Here is a 21,865-nt window from a genome sequence, read left to right on the forward strand (position 1 = left end):
GACGTAGATTATGAGTATTATGGCAGGACGTAGATTATGAGTATTATGGCAGGATGTGTGTTATGGCTGGTGCAGAGATGAGTGAGGCTTTTTTAAGGTGCTGAAGGGAATGAAGTGCAAGGGGCAGAGGAGCATTGTGGGAAAATAATTGGGTCATATAGAACCAATGGGACATTAATGTGCCATTCTGGTCCCCCTCACTGTCTACCTCTGTTTTCTTAAATCGCTATGAATCAGAATGTTCCACAATGCAAAGTGATTTAAGGATAATCTAAAAAATGAAGCATGATCATTGCCTACTTTACAGATGGACAAAACCACACCTGAGTCGGTTGCTTTAAAAAATGCAAATGTTTTTTAACATTTTTAATTTTTCACCTCAGTCACCACAAAATTCAATATATTGCTTAGCAATTCAAACCAAAACTTAGAAATGCACAAGTCAATTAACTTTCTTCCCATCCCGTTATATGCAAATAAATAGTGGTTAACATAAGCACACACACAGGGCCTACGACAGGTAGACAGCGAAGGTCACTTTGCAGGGAGAATTATTCCAGCCACGCCAGCCTAATCAAAGGCTTTTCTACTGAGCTGGAGCCTGGTTCCTCTGTGATGTGCTGCACTGGTTTATTTAGCCTTTCAGTCTACATTGAGAGAGACTAGAGGGTGGAGTCCATCTCAACGGTGGGACTGGGTCAGTGGGCATCCATACCCCTTTTAATAGCCAAGACCATCCTGTGGGACTCGATTTACTTATTTAGGCTACATCATCATATATTTACATCATCTAGCCGAGCTCTCACTGAAGACTGTCACTCCCCAGACTCACACCAGAGAGAAGGCACCGGCTAGAGGATGGTAGCCTGAATGCCAGTCTGTTTCAATTTGTTTGGCATGAAATTCCTTCAGGAGTTGGCAGTAGACAGGTTTCCATCTAGCCATATTTATGCAATGAAATACCTGCATGATGAAAACAGCGCATTATCTGTTAATTTAAAATATTGACAACACCAAATATATTAAGTCTGGATTATTTTATTTTTTTGCAAAACATTATGGAACACACTTCTTATTTAGCTCTATCCTATATTTGTTATTTTCCCTCTCACCAGTTGCATTGTGGGTACCAGGTACTGACCACCACACAGATAGCTGTCAGCTAGGCAAGGGTAGCAGAATGGCCCTGTCGAACATTCCACCCACCCATGCACACACACACCCTCGCTATACAGGCTCCCAGTCAATGACAAATTGCAGCCCAAGACAACAGGCCCTGGTAGAGTGCTCCTGAGGGACTTCTGAGATCTCCCGCAGCGTGACCCAGTTCCATCAACGCCTTCACTTCTGCTCTCTCTTCCTCCGTCTCTTTTTCTATCCCTCTCTCCCCATCTGTATTGGTCCCTTTCTCGCCCCCCCCCCCCCCCTGTACTCCTTTCTCCGCTGTGCCCTTCTGCATTGAGGCACTTTCTCTCTTGCTGCCTCCAAGCTTTAACACAGATCCTAACAAAAGGAGCTCGCCTTTTTAGTTCTTCAGCTCCAGACTCCATCATCCTTTAACACTTGGCCTCTCTCCCCTCCCTCCCTCCCTCCATGTGCTCCGGAATCTCTCCCCAAGCCTCCTTGGTGTTAACGCCCTGGTCAAGTCTATATGCCCTGCTACTACTAGAGGTCCACATTAGAGGTCGACCGATTATGATTTTCAACGCCGATACCGATTATTGGAAGACACACAAAAAAAGCAGATACCGAATAATCGGCCAATTTTTAAAATGTATTTGTAATAATGATATATTATATAATGATATATAATATATTTTAACTTAATATAATACTTCAATAACATCAATCTATCCTCAAATAAGTAATGAAACATGTTCAATATTGTTTAAATAATGCAAAAACAAAGTGTTGGAGAAGAAAGTGAAAGTGCAATATATGCCATGTAAGAAAGCTAACGTTTAAGTTCCTTGCTCAGAACATGAGAACATATGAAAGCTGGTGGTTCCTTTTAACATGAGTCTTCAATATTCCCAGGTAGGAGGTTTTAGGTTGTAGTTATTATAGGAATTATAGGACTATTTCTCTCTATCCCATTTGTATTTCATATACCTTTGACTATTGGATGTTTTTTATAGGCACTTTAGTATTGCCAGTGTAACAGTATAGCTTCCGTCCCTCTCCTCGCCCCTACCTGGGCTTGAACCCGGAACACAACGACAACGGCCACCCTCGAAGCAGAGTTACCCATGCAGAGCAAGGGGAACAACCACTCCCAAGTCTCAGAGCGAGTGAGTGACGTTTGAAACGCTATTAGCGCGCACCCCGCTAACTAGCTAGCCATTTCACATCACATCGGTTACTCCAGCCTAATCTCTGGAGTTGATAGGCTTGAATTCATAAACAGCAGAGCTGCTGGCAAAACGCACAAAAGTGCTGTTTGAATGAATGCTTATGAGCCTGCTGGTGCCCACCATCGCTCAGTCAGACTGCTCTATCAAATCATAGACTTAATTATAACATAATAACACACAGAAATACGAGCCTTAGGTCATTAATATGGTCGAATCCGGAAACTATCATCTCGAAAACAAAACATTTATTCTTTCAGTGAAATACGGAACCGTTCTGTATTTATCTAACGTGTGGCATCCATCAGTCTAAATATTCCTGTTACATTGTACAACCTTCAATGTTATGTCATAATTACGTAGAATTCTAGCAAATTAGTTCAAAATGAGCCAGGCGGCCTAAACTGTTGCATATACCCTGACTCTGCGTGCAATGAACGCAAGAGAAGTGACACAATTTCACCTGGTTAATATTGCCTGCTAACCTGGATTTCATTTAGCTAAAGTTTAAAAATATATACTTCTGTGTATTGATTTTAAGAAAGGCATTGATGTTTATGGTTCGGTACACGTTGGAGCAACGACAGTCCTTTTTTGCGAATGCGCACTGCATCGATTATATGCAACGCAGGACACGCTACATAAACTAGTAATATCATCAACCATGTGTAGTTATAACTAGTGATTATGATTGATTAAGTTTAATGCTAGCTAGCAACTTACCTTGGCTTCTTACTGCATTCGCGTAACAGGCGGGCTCCTCGTGAGGCAGGTGGTTAGAGCGTTGGACTAGTTAACCGTAAGGTTGCAAGATTGAATTCCTGAGCTGACAAGGTAAAAATCTGTCGTTCTGCCCCTGAACAAGGCAGTTAACCCACCGTTCCTAGGCCATCATTGAAAATAAGAATGTGTTTTTAACTGATTTGTCTAGTTAAATAAAGGTTAAATGAAGGTGTAAAAAAATTAAAATTGGCGTCCAAAATGACCGATTTCCGATTATTATGAAAACTTGAAACCAGCCCTAATTAATCGGCCTTTCCGATTAATTGGTCGACCTCTTGTCCACAGCCTCTGCCTCCCATCTCCAATGTGCTCTCTCCCTCTATCTCCTCCTCTTTCCCACATACCCCCTTTCTCACAGTGAAAACACACTCACACAACACCAAGATAAAACATCAAGTATTTGGTATTTATTAGGATCCACATTAGCCACTGCACAAGCATCATCTACTCTTCCTGGGGTCTACATGAAACATGACATAATATATAGTATAGAAAATGATGAATAAGGGACTGAAATACACACACGACCTACATATCAGTACCCTTGACTTTTTCAACAAGATTCTCTGGTCTGATGAAACAGACTGAACTCTTTGGCATTTATGCCAAGCATCACGTCTGGAAGAAACCTGGCACCATCCCTACGGTGACGCATGGTGGTGGCAGCAGCAAACTGTGGGTATGTTTTTTAACAGCGGGGACTGGGAGACTAGTCAGGATCGAGGGAAGGATGAACAGAGCAAAGTACAGAGAGATCCTTGAGAAAACCTGCTCCAGAGCATTCAGGACTTCAGACTGTGGCGAATGTTCACCTTCCAACAGGACAACAACGAGCTTGAGCACACAGCCAAGACAACACAGGAGTGGCTTCAGGACAGGTCTCTGAATGTCCTTGTGGCCCAGTCATGCTCAAACATCTCTGCTCCCCATCCAACCTGACAGAGCTTGAGAGGATCTGCAGAGAAGAATGGGAGAAACTCCCCAAATACAGGTGTGACAAGCTTGTAACGTCATACCCAAGAAGACTCGAGGCTGTAATCGCTGCCAAAAGTGCTTCAACAAAGTGCTGAGTAAATAGTCTGAATACTTATGTAAATGTTCTATTTAAAAATATATATACATTTGCAAAAATGTCAAACTATCTGTTTTTTGAAACTGGATTTAATGCTGGTTTGAGTTACCTGGGGTGGATAAGTTACTTGTAGTCATTGCTCTATTTAATACTGTGCATTGATGTGAAGAAGGCAGACCAACGCCCTATCATGGACAGACCTCTTCCCATTTAGCAACCATTTGAGTCTGTTTTGACCTTGAAAGCTTGCCATCTACGGTTACACCCAGCAGTTTATTCTCCTTAACTTGCTCAATGCTCACATTATTTAGTTATAGATCTAAATGAGGTTTAGCGTTGAGCGAGTGATTTGTCCCAAAAAATTATGCTTTTAGTTTGAGATATTTAGTATGTTATTTCTTCATCCATCCTCCCTTTTAAAAAAAAAATCTTGCCTCTTCGGCAAATAGCTAACTGCATTGCAGCAATGCCAGCCAGGCAGCATGGCAGGTGCATTAATATTAATGTCTGCCCATTTCATCCAGCGTGGCAGGGAGCCTGTCAATCTGTTCAACTTTATAGAGCTGGAAAGAGAGAGTACCTATCTTTGCCATGATAGCTAATGTAAAAGTCCTCGATGGCACTGTCCATGCAGTGTGCAAGTGCGACTTCTATCCATCTCTATGGTCAAGCTTCTTCTTTACTGGAGAGACTCTCCTTTCTGTCTCTCTCCACCCCAACCAGCACTAATTGACTAGTGCAGCACAGTGCTGCAGTACCACCTAGCAAACACCAGATGCCACCAGTCTGCTGCCAGGCCCTAGTCACTTTGGTGGGGGACCTGGGACTGGGGAGGCAAGGTGGTTAGTCATTGGTTAAGTTGTCTGTTGAGGAGATTTCGTCTGTCGAACCAATCCTGAGGGGGGAGAACTAAGGTTAGTGCTAAGGGATCCTTGGGACATCCCTACCCTAAAACCCTAAGCTTAACCCTTATCCTTACTGTAACTTTAAGTTTACCTTAATCCTTAAATCTTAATCCTTAAATCTTCAATCTAAGTAAAAAAATTTAAAAATGGCCATCGAAATCCGTTAATTTAAGCTAGGGATGTTTGTTTGTTTTTTTGCTCTGGCTGCGTCTCTATCCACCCCCATCTGTCTCTGTCGGCCTTCCGCATCTGCATTGAAAGGTGGCCGAGCTACAGCGGTGTTTGTGAGACCATGAGACATTACGAAAATCAGTCTTCTCACAAAAACGTCTGTAGGTCTGACTGACTCTTGAAGACGATGTTCATTTGCTTTTTCTGTTCCATTTTTACATGCGAATTTGCGGGACACAACCTAAAATGTGTTCCAACAATGAGCTCCAGTTTTGGAATAATTGCGTCATTTTCCGGTTGTCACTAGTTTTCACAGACAGAAAGTCAAGATAGGCTATTTTGCAATGAGGCCCTTTATTTGTTTCCACGGAGTCAGATGAGCTCATGGTTACCTTTCTTATGTCTCTGTGTCCAGTATGAAGGAAGTTAGAGGGGTAGTTTTGCAAGCCAATGCTAGCTAGCTTTAGAGCAATGACTGGAGGTCTATGGGTATCTGCTAATTTAAGTTTGACAAAACGATGTATAAGGTAGAGAATCATTGTACTGTCTAAACCGCTGTGAAATATATTTTCAAAAAAACAAAAATTTTATTTTAAGTTGTTTGAAGTAGGTATACAAAACTGAAAGTAAAAGATGCAAAAACCAAATTTGACAGGAAGCATAGAAGTAGTGCACATAGAACAGATCTACCACTTTTTTTTGATGACTTGCTTTTGATGAGAATGACAGATCTATAACTCACATTTGTATGTGAATTTGGTCGGGTCGCCCAAAAAGTTACACATTGCAGCGTTAACCATTTTACCTTTCATCTTCAATGGGGGTAGGGACATCCCAAGGATACCAGATAGCAAGGACCAGAGAACAAACGCTTTTGCATGGGATGGTTGCCTGTGGATCTCATGAAAACTCTTGTCGTCAAGGAGAGTGCAAACTCAGAAAGGTTGACTCTCAATGTCACGCTGTAGAGAATTCTTGGGATGACAACATTATCTTCTCTCAACTCAAACAGTGCTGTAGAATAGAGAATAAGAATACAGCAGTCAAATATGTATTAGTTTATACAGTTGTTTAAATATTCTTGAGGGAAATTTCTCAAGTGTTCCACGTGATCATTACATCTTATCTTACGAACAACTGCACTATTTCACAGTGACACGTCTTGACCGTTTAGAGGATTGGTAGCAGTAGATGTGCGGCTGGTTGGCAACACGTTTAAGCCACGCTCTCATGCATTAAGCATTTTAAGATGGCTGCAAGCAATGCAGGTGTGCTTAAGACAGGCGCTGTGCGGAGACCGAGAGAGAGAGACTGGGGATCAGGGTATTCTGCAGCACTGCAGTAATACAGCAGCCAGCTCTGCTCTGTACAGATGTATACTGAACTTCTGCTGCAGCTTGGAGGGTTACTATGCTGATGCTATTTATTACTCTAAAGAAAGAGAGAGAGAGTGTGGGTTTAGCAGAATCCACCCTGCAGCTAACCGGTACTCCAGAGAGCTCCGAGCCCCAAAGCCTACTCTACTCCCAGCGTGTGCCTGCTTCTCTACTTTCTTTCTTGCTCTATCGTTCTTTTTGTTTCACTACTACATGTGTATAAGGACCTAATATCTACCTAGCAACTACTGCGCTCCCTCTTCCTTCCACTACTGGTTCTCTAGTACATGACACGGCTGTAAAGTCCTGGCAAGGCAAAAACCTTTTGAACTTGGCTGTTTTTTTTTTTTGTCGCAGTTCAAAGATGCAACCTACGCCCTTCCACGGCTAGGGCGGGCCGAGGTGAAAAGTTCACCAACAATATAGCCAGGTTTAGTCTTTGACTATTGGCCTGGTTGACTGTATTAGGGAGGTTACAATATTGCCTCACTGCATGCAGTGTGTGTTGGGATGAGAGCCATTTGACTGGTCTGTGGGCTGGTCACTTCAAGCCCAGGCTGCGTACGCTGGGCTGGGCAGGGCAAGAGGGGATGGAGAGATGGATAGAGAGATACTTGGATGTGTGTTGACTAGCTGAGGAGGTTTGATGGAAGACCCAGTCTGCTCAGCAGTGGGGTTTGTCGCATGCCTGTCTCTGTCCTCCTACCGCTCCGCCTCTCTCCCACGTTCAAATAGGGTCTGCCCATATAGGCCAGTTTTCCATTGTAATGTTGCTCTCTCCAGTCCAATGTTCTATCCCGTCTGTGTTTTGGTGTGGCGTCATTGCATAGTTGGCTCTCTTTTCCAAGTGCTCTGCAGATTGTCAATAGGCCTTATTCCAGTCTGGACACACTACTACCCGCCTTCTCGTCATGTCGTTTCCCCGTGCAGCAGCCATCTCTCTATAAGGCATGTAACCTCCAAATGACCTTCAAACAGGAGCATAGCCACTCGCTGCTGCCTCGCAACGCACCCCTCTTAAACAACCCTGTTTAAACAATAGATCCCCCCCCCCCATAAGGAGAGCTGACTGAAAGCAGCTAACTGTGGTGTAATGACCAGTTTGCCTCTCAATTAATGGGGGCTTTTGTGCTGCTTCACCAGGGAAAGACTTTCTCTCTTCTTTCAACTGGGTTTGACTTGAGGACGTGGGTTTCTCAAATTCCGTCAGCCACTCGTACACTACTCCACAAAGGTTAGCCTAAATAGAAGCTGTGGTTGTGCCACTAACCAAGCCCATCCTTAGCATTCTAGTAGTTTCCATGTAAGAATGAATGTACTGTTGAAAAGAATCTAACTGGTGTGTGTGTTTTTTTTTTTTATAATTTTTTTTTTTTTTGGGGGGGGGGGTGCACTACTATGTGTTTCGGCACCTTTCTCTGTAGTGTGTGTTGGTCCTCAGTGGAGTGATGCCTTTCAATAGACGTATTGGACTATATCTATAGATACGTTGAGGAATGTTATCATATTTCCAAAATGTATCCTGGCCACGTGACTGAGCCATCACTGTCCTATCCCATAGGGCCAGTAGGAATCTAGTCAAAGGCAGTGCACCATTTGGGACTCATCCCGAGTCGTTCAGCACTGATCAATTGATTGCGCCCCCATGACCTTCCTTCCTTCCTTCCTTCCTAGGATTCTGTTGTCATGCACCAAACTGTCATCTTCCTGCTCATCCCTCTCTCTCCCTCCCTCTCTGTTTCACTCTCCCCCTCTCTCTCTCACTCTCTCTCTTCTCTCCCCCCCTCTCTCTCTCTCTCGTTGCAGTGCCATGCGTGTGTTGCTGTCCAAGCTGCCGCGGCCCTGGATCGTAGACGAGAAGAAGGACGATGGTTACACCGCCCTGCATCTGGCCGCACTCAACAACCACGTGGAGGTGGCCGAGCTGCTGGTTCACCAGGTAGGACACACACTAACACACCACTGCATTTCAAACAGTCTGGAATAGCCAAATGAATTTTGGGCTTGTAAAATTATACCTAGGCCAAATATAAGCCTTCCACAACCATAAGAGTATCATTTTTATTTTATCGAAATAGTTGGAACCTGCTTTTTTCAATAGTCACTGATCTGGCTATGAAAATGCCCTTTTGGTTACAAATTGAACCAGAACCATGTACAATGCACATCCCCACTAAGAATGACCAAGTTCTTGTAGCAGGCATTATAGAAAATGTCTCAAACAATCCCTGAAGCACAAGCCCACGTGCTAGTGAGTAACCGGCTAATCTTTATATGTAAAGTCTAGCCAACTTAGATGTATTTGCTTGCTGACAAGGTAGAAGAGTTGAACGGTTCTGAACACACCCTTCTGTCCATCTCCGTCTGTTTGAACAACATGCGAGCCTGTCCACTTTTTTAAATGTTGAAATCCAGTCGCCTACCTGGATAAGAAGACGCTTGTTTCTCAGAATGAGAACTAGTCGCCAATTCCTTTTATATAAATGTGTATGAATTTGAATGAATTTGCTATATTGCTCAGCCCTAGCTTAAACCATGCAGTCATGCACCAATGTACTGTAGTGTACATTAGGAGGTACACTGCAGAACCAGCATGTTATACTGACCCTGACCATCTCTGTGTGTTCCCTCTGTTTCCTCCTCTCAGGGCAGTGCCAGCCTGGACATCCAGAATGTAAACCAACAGACGGCCCTGCACCTGGCTGTGGAGAGACAGCACACACAGATAGTCAGGGTCAGTCTCTCCTCACTCCCTCCCTCCCTCTTTTCTACTTTCCTTACTCCCTCGCTCCTCTCCTCACTCCCTCGCTCCTCTCCTCTCACTCCCTCTCTCCTACCACTAATTGAAGATGCTATCTGTAGTTATCTCGCCATCTGTCCCCCTGACGGTGCACTAAAGGCTGTTGAGAACATCAAAGACAGTTACCCACGTTTCATTTAAAATGGAGGATCTCCTGCAGTAGAATTAGCCTGCTCGGTCCAAGCTGACGTAGTGCCAAAGAAAGGAGAAAGCTTTCTGGGAGGGAACGTGAGAGGGGAGTAATGGGGCTCCTGTCTGGGTAAAGCTGTTACATCGCCATCTTGTGGAGTGGTTGGGAAGTGCATCCTCAGACTGGCACAGCACGACCACAGTCATGTTCTGGACATCTTGCTACGATATGGTGCTATACTCATTTGGATGATGATCGCTTTGAAAAATTGGTACTGAACTGTTATATAAATAAATGGTCATTGTAAATTAGCACCATGTTCATTTGGAACGCTCTGTGTCTCTCTCCAGCTGCTGGTGCGAGCGGAAGCCAAGCTGGACGTGCAGGACAAGGATGGGGACACTCCTCTCCACGAAGCGCTGCGTCACCACACGCTGTCCCAGCTCCGCCAGCTGCAGGACATGCAGGACGTCAGCAAGGTGGAGCCCTGGGAACCATCCAAAAACACGGTACAGGATTATTTATTTACTGAATTATTTAGAGTCTAAGACGTCGAGGGGGGGTGCTAAGCTAACATATGGATTGTTTTAAGATGGTCAAACAATGGATCATTTAGCTGTTTGATTTGGGATTTTAGGACCCTTTTTGATTAGTACATTCATAAATGGCAAAAAGGACAGTCCAAAAATAAATCATAAGAAACACGGTTTTGAAGTGTCTGCCCTAAATCTTAGAGATATTAAAAAACCTGATGAAAGATATATATTTATTTGATACATATTTAATGCCTTTTTTGGGTAAACTACCTTCATACCTTCATTTGTTTCTTTTAAACCGGTACCGGTTACCTTGAGATGAATCCCGTGACACTTGTGGGGTCGTAGAGCCAAAACGAGAACACCATAACGTTCGTGGGGAGTCTCCCCTTTCCATAGAGTGGTCATTATAGGTTGTAGGCCAAACCGTTTTCGGGATGTCTCATGGCCTGACAGACCACGCTCTAGCTCTGCCGCCTTTCACCGCAGGTGCGGAAGTGCGACACTGGCGGATGTGGTGGATTGAGAGACATCCAAAGCAACAACAAAAAAACATCTAGCTTATACTGACGGATTTTGACAGGGATTTTGACTCGCTGGCGCATCAATGGACTATCTAGATGGGTTAAACAAGAAAGTCCCATTGAGATATATACATAAGGGGGCATACTTCATTGTGATTTCAATCACCGTTTTGACTGATTACTATGCTGAGACAGCTCCTCACTCGGCTGGCTGGGCCTTTTCAAAGCCCCCGTCTCCCAAGTCATTTATCCTCAACATGTCTGACTCTTTCTAACCTGTGGCTTACATCTGTACTGATGGAGCCATTTGGGTGGCTAATTCAACTGCCATCTTGTAAAGTGATGCTATGGGAGAGTGACCCAGCCTCAACCTGTACAGCCCTACACGCTAGTTCACACATTCTAATTAGACATTGTCTGCTCTCCTCTCCTCTCTCTGGTGGAGCTGGGAGGGGGGGGTGGTAAAGTGGGAGTTGGAATGGGACAAAGACAGAGAATGGGTGAAAGAATAAGGGAGACAGAAAAAGACCGCGTTACTGACTCCTGTGTGTTGGTCCTCCACAGCTGATCATGGGCCTGGGCACCCAGGGAGCAGAGAAGAAGAGTGCAGCGTCCATTGCCTGCTTCCTGGCGGCTAACGGAGCAGACCTGACCATCCGCAACAAGAAGGGCCAGTCCCCTCTGGACCTCTGCCCCGACCCCAGCCTCTGTAAGGCCTTGGCCAAGTGCCACAAGGAGAAGACCAGGTAAGAAACCCCAGCTCCCAGCCCAGACCTTATAACCCACACTATAACGCGGTTGTTGCGCTTCAAGTAGTTGTCTCCCCTACCTTCCGTTGTGTCCGGTCTCCTCTTTCTCACCAACGCCCTCTTCTCTCCCCGTGTCTCCTCTCCAGTGGCCAGGTGGGCTCTCGCAGCCCGTCTCTGAACAGTAACGGTGAGACCCTGGAGGAGTGTATGGTGTGTTCTGACATGAAGAGAGACACCCTGTTCGGACCGTGCGGACACATCGCCACCTGCTCTCTCTGCTCCCCCCGCGTCAAGAAGTGTCTCATCTGCAAGGACCAGGTCCAGTCCAGAACCAAGGTACTGTTGCACACTCACCCAGCCTCAATAAAGTGATCATGTCTGTATTGGAGCATTTTAGGGAGGTGTTCTGACTTAGGATCTTTAGTCTCCCATTGATGTCCCTGAATGATTTACGCTAACCGTTGTTGCGCTTTGGTAAGTATCAAGCTGAGTAAGTTGCTAATGAGAGAATCAATTGATAGATGTTTTCAATCTGTTTGGGCGGGGGTGGGGGGGGTAAAGACATCCTCCAGAGGTACGAATTTTTCTTCTCCTTCCTTTCATTGACATTGGATGTTTTTTGTTGTTGTCTCCGTATAGATTGAGGAGTGCGTCGTGTGTTCTGACAAGAAGGCTGCCGTGCTCTTCGAGCCCTGCGGTCACATGTGCGCTTGTGAGAGTAAGTACATTAAGTGAACCAGCCTAGGTTGCGTCCGGTGTGCCCTGTGGAATGGGGCCCTGTCGCCTGTTCCAGCGGGCCTTACTGACCTGTGACTCTGTCCGTGTTTGTTCCCTCCCTCGCTGCAGACTGTGCCAGCCTCATGAAGAAGTGCGTACAATGCCGGGCTGTTGTAGAACGCCGCACGCCCTTCGTCCTGTGTTGTGGAGGGAAAGGTATGGAGGATGATGCAGCTGATGATGATGATGATGATGATGAGGATGATGAGGACCTTAGTGAGTGAATCTTCCACACGTTCCCTTTTAATTCCCTTTTTATCCTCCTTCCTTTCTTGTCATGACTCACCGTCCCTTCGTTCCCCCCCCCCCCCGCCCCCCACGATGAACATATTCTGTTGCTGTTAGCTTTGGTTTTCTGATTCACAGCCGTCTTGCTCACTCATTATTCAAGCGTTGTCATTGTTTTGTGTTTTTTAGTCGAGCGTGTTATTTTCCCAGACTAGGACACCACCTCCCTAGTTGAGGTAATTTAATGCGTCATCTATGATCGTCAACTTAATCAGACGAGAACTGGCTGACCAATTTTTATGGAATGTGTTTAACCATAACATGTAATTCAGTCACGTCAGTTTTATAACATTTTAGCAGCATGCACTCATGTGATTAACAGAAATTGGCCTCCATAACTGGCTATTAATTCTCCCTTAAATGGCCCCTAGAAGTATATTTGTCAAACTGCTTCCAATATCAGTCCATCAGTCCATTTCTACATTCAAATCAATCTGTTAGCTAAGCAGTGACGGTACAATGTTGGTCATTTCTTTTAATGTGTGTATTTTGGGTTACGTTCACCATCCCCTAGTGCTGTCTTTAAGTTGCCCACGGTCTTCGATCACATTATTGTCCCTCCTTTATGACTGCACCTCACACGCAGTTCCCTTTATTTTGTTGTCCTTATTATTTTATGTTGAGTTAAAGGGGAAACTGTTGTAAGTTCACTGATTTTTCTATTGATTTGCCGAAGATTCGCTTGTCGAAAGACCTTTCTGTGTGTTGCCACAAACTCACATACCGCACAAACACACACACACACACACCGATCTCTTCAAACACAGTACATCGTCTATCACACACAGATGCGCACATGCACATTCCCGTATGTCCCTTGACATTTGAAGAGGGATGCCAACCTAGACGAGACTCTCCTAGCCTTAGTGTTAGTTAGTGTTTAATGGGGAGCACTAAAGAGTTGGCAGGTTACCTGCTGGGCACTGCTGACCCAAACAGCTTTTTTTCCTGGTCCTAATAACACTATTTAGTGTGTTTTTGTTTTTCGACTTGGGAGAAAGTGGTTGCAGCCAGCTGCCTTACTCAATCTAGCGAAGACTCCCCACCCCACCCCCCCCCCCACCCCCCACCTCCCACCTAACATCTATTTCTGATTTAATAACCTCATTTTCCTTGCCCTCTCTCTCTCTCTCTCTCTCTGTCTCTCTCGAGGCCTTTTAATAGAGAGTAGACTTGCTCCTCCTCAGGCCTTGTCTTGTGGAGTTGTATCTGGGGCTCCTGCTATAACACTGTGACTGGTTATTCTCAGCAGGTAGCTCTAACTCAGCTCTAATGGCAGGGGGGTCGCAGCAGGATCTGCTCCAGCCCAACAATCTGGCGCTAAGTTGGTGTAAGTATCTCATCCTCTGCCCTGGTTCAAAACTCCCCTCTGCTGTCTGCCGTGCCTGGCCTAGGCCCTGCGGCCTAAACCCCCTTTTCCTTTGCAGCGGTCCTTCGCTCACCGCTCCACACCACACACAGAATCGCACACACCCACAATTACACTGATTTCCACCATTCAGACAGGTTGTGCCCTCAAGCACGTGGCCTCTGACCACTTTCGGCCGAACACTGTCTGGGGAAGTGCATGTGTCGAACTCTGAAATCCCTGCTTGTTAAAAAAGGCCTGGATTCAAGTGTAGAACTCTTCCCAAAATGGCCCACATAGACGGGGCTGTATAATTGCTTGATTCGTTTGGCCTTTAGAGCAGCATGTCAATATAAGGGAGGTTTGCGTTGACATTGCCACCAACAGAATGAAAGGCATCTCCCCTTAAGTCTCTCAATCTCTCCCGCTTGCGGTCTCTCTAGGCTGCATTGAAACGGCTCCGGGGGCCACTAGTTTGAGAGCCTGCATATGTTGGTTGTTGGTTACTTTCTCAACTTTGTGTGCGTTCTATCCTTGTTTCCCTCCTACAGCCAGCGGTAACATCCCGGCCATGCAAAGAGACAAAGACAACACCAATGTCAACGCTGACGTTCAGAAGCTGCAGCAGCAACTGCAGGACATCAAGGAGCAGGTAAGCGTGGTGGTATGTACGAAAGACGACATGGTGGTATGTACGAAAGACGACATGGTGGTATGTACTAAAGACCTCCGTTAAACACCATGCATCATTTGAGTTTATATACAGTGGGGCAAAAAAGTATTTAGTCAGCCACCAATTGTGCAAGTTCTCCCACTTAAAAAGATGAGAGGCCTGCAATTTATCATAGGTACACTTCAACTATGACAGACAAAATGAGGGAAAAAAATCCAGAAAATCACATTGTAGGATTTTTAATGAATTTATTTGCAAAAGATGGTGGAAAATAAACTTTTGTTCTTGACCAAATACTTATCTCAATACTTTGTTATATACCCTTTGTTGGCAATGACAGAGGTCAAACGTTTTCTGTAAGTCTTCACAAGGTTTTCACACACTGTTGCTGGTATTTTGGCCCATTCCTCCATGCAGATCTCCTCTAGAGCAGTGATGTTTTGGGGCTGTTGCTGGGCAACATGGACTTTCAACTCCCTCCAAAGATTTTCTATGGGTTGAGATCTGCAGACTGGCGAGGCCACTCCAGGACCTTGAAATGCTTCTTACGAAGCCACTCCTTGTCATGCTGAAAGACCCAGCCACGTTTCATCTTCAATGCCCTTGCTGATGGAAGGAGGTTTTCACACAAAATCTCACAATACATGGCCCCATTCATTCTTTCCTTTACACGGATCAGTCGTCCTGGTCCCTTTGCAGAAAAACAGCCCCAAAGCATGATGTTTCTACCCCCATGCTTCACAGTAGGTATGGTGTTCTTTGGATGCAACTCAGCATTCTTTGTCCTCCAAACACGACGAGTTGAGTTTTTCCCAAAAAGTTATATTTTGGTTTCATCTGACCATATGACATTCTCCCAATCTTCTTCTGGATCATCCAAATACTCTCTAGCAAACTTCAGACGGGCCTGGACATGTACTGGCTTAAGCAGGGGGAAACGTCTGGCACTGCAGGATTTGAGTCCCTGGCGGCGTAGTGTGTTACTGATGGTAGGTTTTGTTACTTTGGTCCCAGCTCTCTCTGCAGGTCATTCACTAGGTCCCCCTGTGTGGTTCTGGGATTTTTGCTCACCGTTCTTGTGATAATTTTAACCCCACGGGGTGAGATCTTGCGTGGAGCCCCAGATCGAGGGAGATTATCAGTGGTTTTGTATGTCTTCCATTTCCTAATAATTGCTCCCACAGTTGATTTCTTCAAACCAAGCTGCTTACCTATTGTAGATTCAGTCTTCCCAGCCTGGTGCAGGTCTACAATGTTGTTTCTGGTGTCCTTTGACAGCTCTTTGGTCTTGGCCATAGTGGAGTTTGGAGTGTGACTGTTTGAGGTTGTGGACAGGTGTCTTTTATACTGATAACAAGTTCAAACAGGTGCCATTAATACAGGTAACGAGTGGAGGACAGAGGAGCCTCATAAAGAAGAAGTTACAGGTCTGTGAGAGCCAGAAATCTTGCTTGTTTGTAGGTGACCAAATACTTATTTTCCACCATAATTTGCAAATAAATTCATTAAAAATCCTGCAATGGGATTTTCTGGATTTTTTTTCCTAATTTTGTCTGTCATAGTTGAAGTGTACCCACAAATGAGGCTTGACTAAATACTTTTTGCCCCACTGTTCTTGGTTCAGATTTGGTTTAATTGTAATAAACTAATGTTGAACAGTCCACTTTGTGTGTATGCTCGGCACATCCAATAACCATTCACTTACAATGCCTTCAGAACGTATCCACACCCTTGAACTTATTCCACGTTTTGTTGTAACAGTCTGAATTTACTATGGATTCGATTGTGATTTTGTGTCACTGGCCTACACACAATGCCCCATAATGTCAAAGGGAAAGTATGTTTTTTTAGGAAATAATAATTATTTTTTATTACAAATGAAATGCTGAAATATCTTGAGTCTAAGTATTCAACCTCTTTGTTATGGCAAGCCTAAATAAGTGCAGGAGTAAAAATGTGCTTTACAAGTCACATATTAGGTTGCATGGACTCACTCTGTGTGCAATAATAGTGTTTAACATAACATTTTTTAATGACTACCTCATCTCTGTACCCCACACACAAAATGATCTGTAAGGTCCCTCAGTTGAGCAATGAATTTCAAACAAAGATTCAAGCACAAATACCAGGGAGATTTTCCAATGCCTCGCAAAGAAAGGCACCTATTGGTAGACGGTACATTTAACAAATAAAATACATTGAATATCCCTTTGAGCGTGTTGATGTTATTAATTACTCTTTAGATTGTGTATTAATGCACCAGTCCCTACAAAGATACAGGCATCCTTCCTAACTCAGTTGCCGGAGAGGAAGGAAACCGCTCAGTCATTTCAACATGAGACCAATGGTGACTTTAAAACAGTTTAATGGCTGTGTCGAGGAGAGAACTGAGAATGGATCAACAACAGTGTAGTTACTCCACAGTACGAACCTAAATGACAAGAGTGAAAAGATGGATGCCTGTACATAATGATAATCAAAAACATGCATCCTGTTTGCAGTAAGGCACTGAAGTAAAACTGCAAAAATACAACTTCATTTCGTAAATAAACTCAGCAAAAAAAAGAAACGTCCTCTCACTGTCAACTGCATTTATTTTCAGCAAACTTAACATGTGCAAGTATTTGTATGAACATGACAAGATTCAACAATTGAGACATAAACTGAACAAGTTCCACAAACATGTGACTAACAGAAATGGAATAATGTGTCCCTGAACAAAGGGGGGTTGTCAAAATCAAAAGTAACAGTCAGTATCTGATGTGGCCACCAGCTGCATTAAGTACTGCAGTACATCTCCACCTCATGGACTGCACCATATTTGCCAGTTCTTGCTGTGAGATGTTACCACACTCTTCCACCAAGGCACCTGCAAGTTCCCGGACATTTCTGGGGGGAATTGCCCTAGCCCTCACCCTCCGATCCAACAGGTCCGAGATGTGCTCAATGGGATTGAGATCCGGGCTCTTCGCTAGCCATGGCAGAACACTGACATTCCTGTCTTGCAGGAAATCACGAGCAGTATGGCTGGTGGCATTGTCATGCTGGAGGGTCATGTCAGGATGAGCTGGCAGGAAGGGTACCACATGAGGTAGCAGGATGTCTTCCCTGTAACGCACAGCGTTGAGATTGCCTGCAATGACAACAAGCTCAGTCCGATGATGCTGTGATACACTGCCCAGACCATGACTGTGGCCACCAGCTGCATTAAGTACCACCTCCAAGTCGATCCCGCTCCAGAGTACAGGCCTCGGTGTTACGCTCATTCCTTCGACAAGAAATGCGAATCCGACCATCACCCCTGCTGAGACAAAACTGCAACTCGTCAGTGAAGAGCACTTTTTGCCAGTCCTGTCTGGTCCAGCGACGGTGGGCTTTTGCCCATAGGTGACGTTGTTGCGGTGATGTCTGGTGAGGACCTGCCTTACAACAGGCCTACAAGCCCTCAGTCCAGCCTCTCTCAGCCTATTGCGGACAGTCTGAGCACTGATGGAGGGATTGTGCGTTCCTGTTGTAACTCTGGCAGTTGTTGTTGCCATCCTGTACCTGTCCCGCAGGTGATCAGATATACCGATCCTGTGCAGGTGTTGTTACACATGGTCTGCCACTGTGAGGACAATCAGCTGTCCATCCTGTTTCCCTGTAGGCGCTGTCTTAGCCGTCTCACAGTACGGACATTGCAATTTATTGCCCTGGCCACACCTGCAGTCCTCATGCCTCCTTGCAGGATGCCAAAGGCATGTTCACGCAGATGAGCAGAGACCCTGGGCATCTTTCTTTTGGTGATTTTTCAGAGTCAGTAGAAAGCTGTGACCTTAATTGCCTACCGTCTAAGCTGTTAGTGTCTTAATGACCGTACCACGGGTGCATGTTCATTAATTGTTTAACATTCATTGAAAACCATGTTTAAACCATTTACAATGAAGATCTGTGAAGTTATTTGGATTTTTACGAATTATCTTTGAAAGGAAGGGTCCTGAAAAAGGGACCTTTTTTTTATGAGTTTACAAGCATTTGGTGCAAATCCAACACATCACTGAGTACCACTCTTCATGTTTTCAAGCATGGTGGTGCCTGCATCACGTTATGGGTATGCTTGTCATGGGTTAAGAGCTAGTTTTTTGTTTGTTTGGGGATGATGACTGAGTAGAGCTAAGCACAGCAAAAATCCCAGAGGAAAACCTGGTTCAGTCTGCTTTCCAACAGACACTGGGACACAAGTTCACCTTTCAGCATGACACGAACCTAATACGCTGGAGTTGCTTGCCAAGGTCTGCGTGGCCTAGTTACGGTTTTGACTTAAATGAGTTTGAAAATCTATGGCAAGACTTGAAAATGGCTGTCAAGCAATGCTCAACCAACCAACTTAACAGAGCTTGAAGAATAAAAAAAAAAAAAATGTGCAATCCAGGTGCGCAAAGCTCTTGGACTTACCCAGAAATACTCACAGCTGTAATCGCTGCCAAAGGTGATTCTAACATGTATTGACTCAGGTGTGAATACTTGTGTAAATTAAATTTCTGTTTTGTTTCACTGAATTTGCAAAAATGTCTAAACATGTTTTCACTTTGTCGTTATTGGGTACTGTGTGTCGATGGGTGAGACATGTTGAATTCAGGCTGTAAAACAACAAAATGTGTAAGTCAAGGGTTGTGAATACTTTCTGATGGCACAGTAGCGTGGGGATATTAAACACCTTTAACTTGCGCTTAGACATGGCTTTAGACTCTCTTGGCATCTGTAGCCATGTCTTACAGCAACCATTTTCCAAATACAGTATGCTTATATCAGAACTGGGATGAGTACTAAGTGTTACTGTGCATATCTCTCCAGACCATGTGTCCAGTGTGCCTGGACCGGCTGAAGAACATGATCTTCATGTGTGGCCACGGCACCTGCCAGCTGTGTGGCGACCGCATGAGCGAGTGCCCCATCTGCCGCAAGGCCATCGAGAGACGCATCCTCCTCTACTAGAGTCCCAGGCTTCAGTCTCGGCCTACTATACCACCCATACCCCCCCCCCCCCATCAACAACCAACCACACCAGCTGCTGCTCTCTCATCTTTCTGAACTTCACTGCTCTCCCCTCTGTGTCTGCTAGCCCTGCCCAGCGTAGGATGTCTTACAACCAGAAAAACAAAACATAGACTTAAGCATTACAATTGTGGCTTCTTTTTAAAAATGGAAACCTTGTTACAAAAAAAAAGCTGACATTGTCTTCAGAGAACCTTGGTGTTGTATCTCAGTTAAAAGCCTGCAGCAGACTAGTGTCTTGATCCCCCTGTGTCAGGAAAAAGTGCTTTGCTCCTCAGAATGCCCTTTCACCTTCCTTTCTATCTCTCCCTCTTACCATTTTTGTTATGATATCTGTGGTGGGGTCCTTGGCACGCAGCCCTGTTGTGTTGGACTCTTGGCCTTGGGAAATGTACAGGCCCGGAAAACACGTCAACTCTTCTTCTGTTGAAGGACTGCCTCAAGCTAAATCTAAAGCCCATTTATCATTGATTCTACAAAAATTCTCTCTCTCTTTCTCTCGGGAGAGAAACTCGTCCTCTTATAATGATATCTGTGGTGGGGTCCTTGGCACGCAGCCCTGTCATGTTGGACTCTTGGCCTTGCGAAACAGCCTGGAAGACTGCCTCTGATGCTAAATCTAAAGCCCATTCATCATTGGTTCTATTGGAATTGTGTTTCTTATGCAAGCGTATTCATAATGGAAGCTACTGACTGGGATATTCCGTTCTTTTGGAGTTTACTCAACGTTGATCAATGATAATTACAGTATGATGGCATGTTTGTACAAATGCAATGTCCGTTTTTAAAAAGTTCAGCCGGTCTCCTGCGACACGTGCATATTTGAGGTCGGGTTATTGTTGTGACATGCTCCTCTACGGCGTGTTTAATACCAATCAACAGGACCGGTTTGCACTAGTTGGCATGCTCTCTAGGTAGAAGAAAAAACGTCTGATTGAACGTAAAAGCAAAAGTGCTGTTCTTTCTGAGGTCTTTTGGAGGTCCACCGCCACTGTAACTCTGGTAACGTAGTGATACGGCGGTCGTCCAATTGCCAGGCAACACCTCATCAGCTGTACCTTGTTTACCAACCTCTCTGTCTCGCGCGCTCTCTCTGTGGAGAAATGCAGGCAGGCAGCACATGTTTAGCATTGCGTCACCTTTGGGCTGCAGCGGTTATATACTATACGCCCAGTGGAGGTGCAAGTCAAGACACGTCTCATTCTGCCTCCTTCTCTAAGTGAATAGTGTCCGTCATGTACTCGCTGGATGGATGAATTCGCACATTATTGAGCATGTATGTCAACACGTATGTCACAAGTTGCTGTGGAGCTGTTTCCCGAGACTATAGGTGGTATTGTCTGTCTGATATTCATCCATCCTATGATTCTTAAAAGCATCGCTAATAACCATTGATTATTCCTGTGCCATTGCTTCCAAAAATGATGTACCTGTTAAAGAAGTTGTTTGGGGATAAGGTGCTCTTTACCTTGTATTTTATTTAAATGTATTTTCTTTAAAAAAAATATATATAGTAATGTATTGAGGTAGTGTACAATCTAATGGAAAGCCAAAACGATAATATAGAGTAAATTATTTTGTATTGCTGGCCATAAATAGGATATATATGTAGCCTCTCCCACACCCACACATCCTGCTTCAATATCAATGTTGAAATTGGTCTTTTATTTTGATAGACTTCCAGCAACAACAAAAATTATCAAAGTATTATTTTATATCTTGTTTTGTCTCTGCAAGTCTAACATGTTCAGAGTCAATAGTAAGATTGATTGATAAGGAAAGGGATATATTTTTGTCAGCTTCTTCATGTGTCCTTCTACCAGTGTTTGTTTTTTTTGGGCTAAGGAAAACTTGGTTCCCCTGGCAATGTTGACACTAATACAGCACATCCCTCTCTGGAGGGAAAAGCAGATCACTTCTGTATAAGGTGACCAGCTCCCTCGCGAATGGGTTTGCCAGTGCAAACAAGTTCTTTTTTTAATAGGAAATAACGTTTTTATTCCTTTCACTGATCACGTTAACGTTTTAAAAGCTTGAAGCACTAATATTGCTTTATCGTAGTATTGTCTTGATGCAGTTGTTATAAAGGCCTATTTTGTACCTTATTTTCCATACTTATATCTGTTTAGATTTAAAAAAGGTTTTGGTAGTATTCTCTCTCCTTTTTTTGGCATGAATGTTTGATGTATGCAGTACAACATGTATCATGAAAGCTGGTCACTGTATTGCTTAAAAGTGCTTTAAAAAACAAACGTATAGCTGAAATAAAGTTCAAAATTAACCTTGGGACATCCTAACCACAGGTACTTTTCTTATTTGTTTCTTGTGAACGTAAATTGACTGAAGGA

General features: G+C 44.3%; 1 protein-coding gene across 2 annotated transcripts in view; it reads left to right on the top strand.

Moving 5' to 3' along the window:
* LOC135558864 (E3 ubiquitin-protein ligase mib1) overlaps nt 1-19,501 on the top strand; it is a 98,393-nt gene extending 78,892 nt beyond the window's left edge. The window contains exons 13-22 of one of the 2 annotated variants that reach the window (XM_064993044.1): nt 8,465-8,597; nt 9,306-9,392; nt 9,939-10,097; nt 11,213-11,394; nt 11,544-11,733; nt 12,037-12,115; nt 12,244-12,390; nt 13,712-13,792; nt 14,362-14,462; nt 19,317-19,501. In XM_064993044.1, coding sequence (XP_064849116.1) covers nt 8,465-8,597; nt 9,306-9,392; nt 9,939-10,097; nt 11,213-11,394; nt 11,544-11,733; nt 12,037-12,115; nt 12,244-12,390; nt 13,712-13,792; nt 14,362-14,462; nt 19,317-19,457 — 1,300 coding nt within the window. In that variant the 3' untranslated portion in view covers nt 19,458-19,501. The remainder of the gene's footprint in view (nt 1-8,464; nt 8,598-9,305; nt 9,393-9,938; nt 10,098-11,212; nt 11,395-11,543; nt 11,734-12,036; nt 12,116-12,243; nt 12,391-13,711; nt 13,793-14,361; nt 14,463-19,316) is intronic. The other variant, XM_064993045.1, reaches the window with a different exon arrangement.
* The last annotated feature ends 2,364 nt before the right edge of the window (nt 19,502-21,865 follow it).

This window comes from Oncorhynchus masou, chromosome 17 (genome assembly GCF_036934945.1).
Source record: "Oncorhynchus masou masou isolate Uvic2021 chromosome 17, UVic_Omas_1.1, whole genome shotgun sequence".
Lineage (NCBI taxonomy): Eukaryota > Metazoa > Chordata > Actinopteri > Salmoniformes > Salmonidae > Oncorhynchus > Oncorhynchus masou.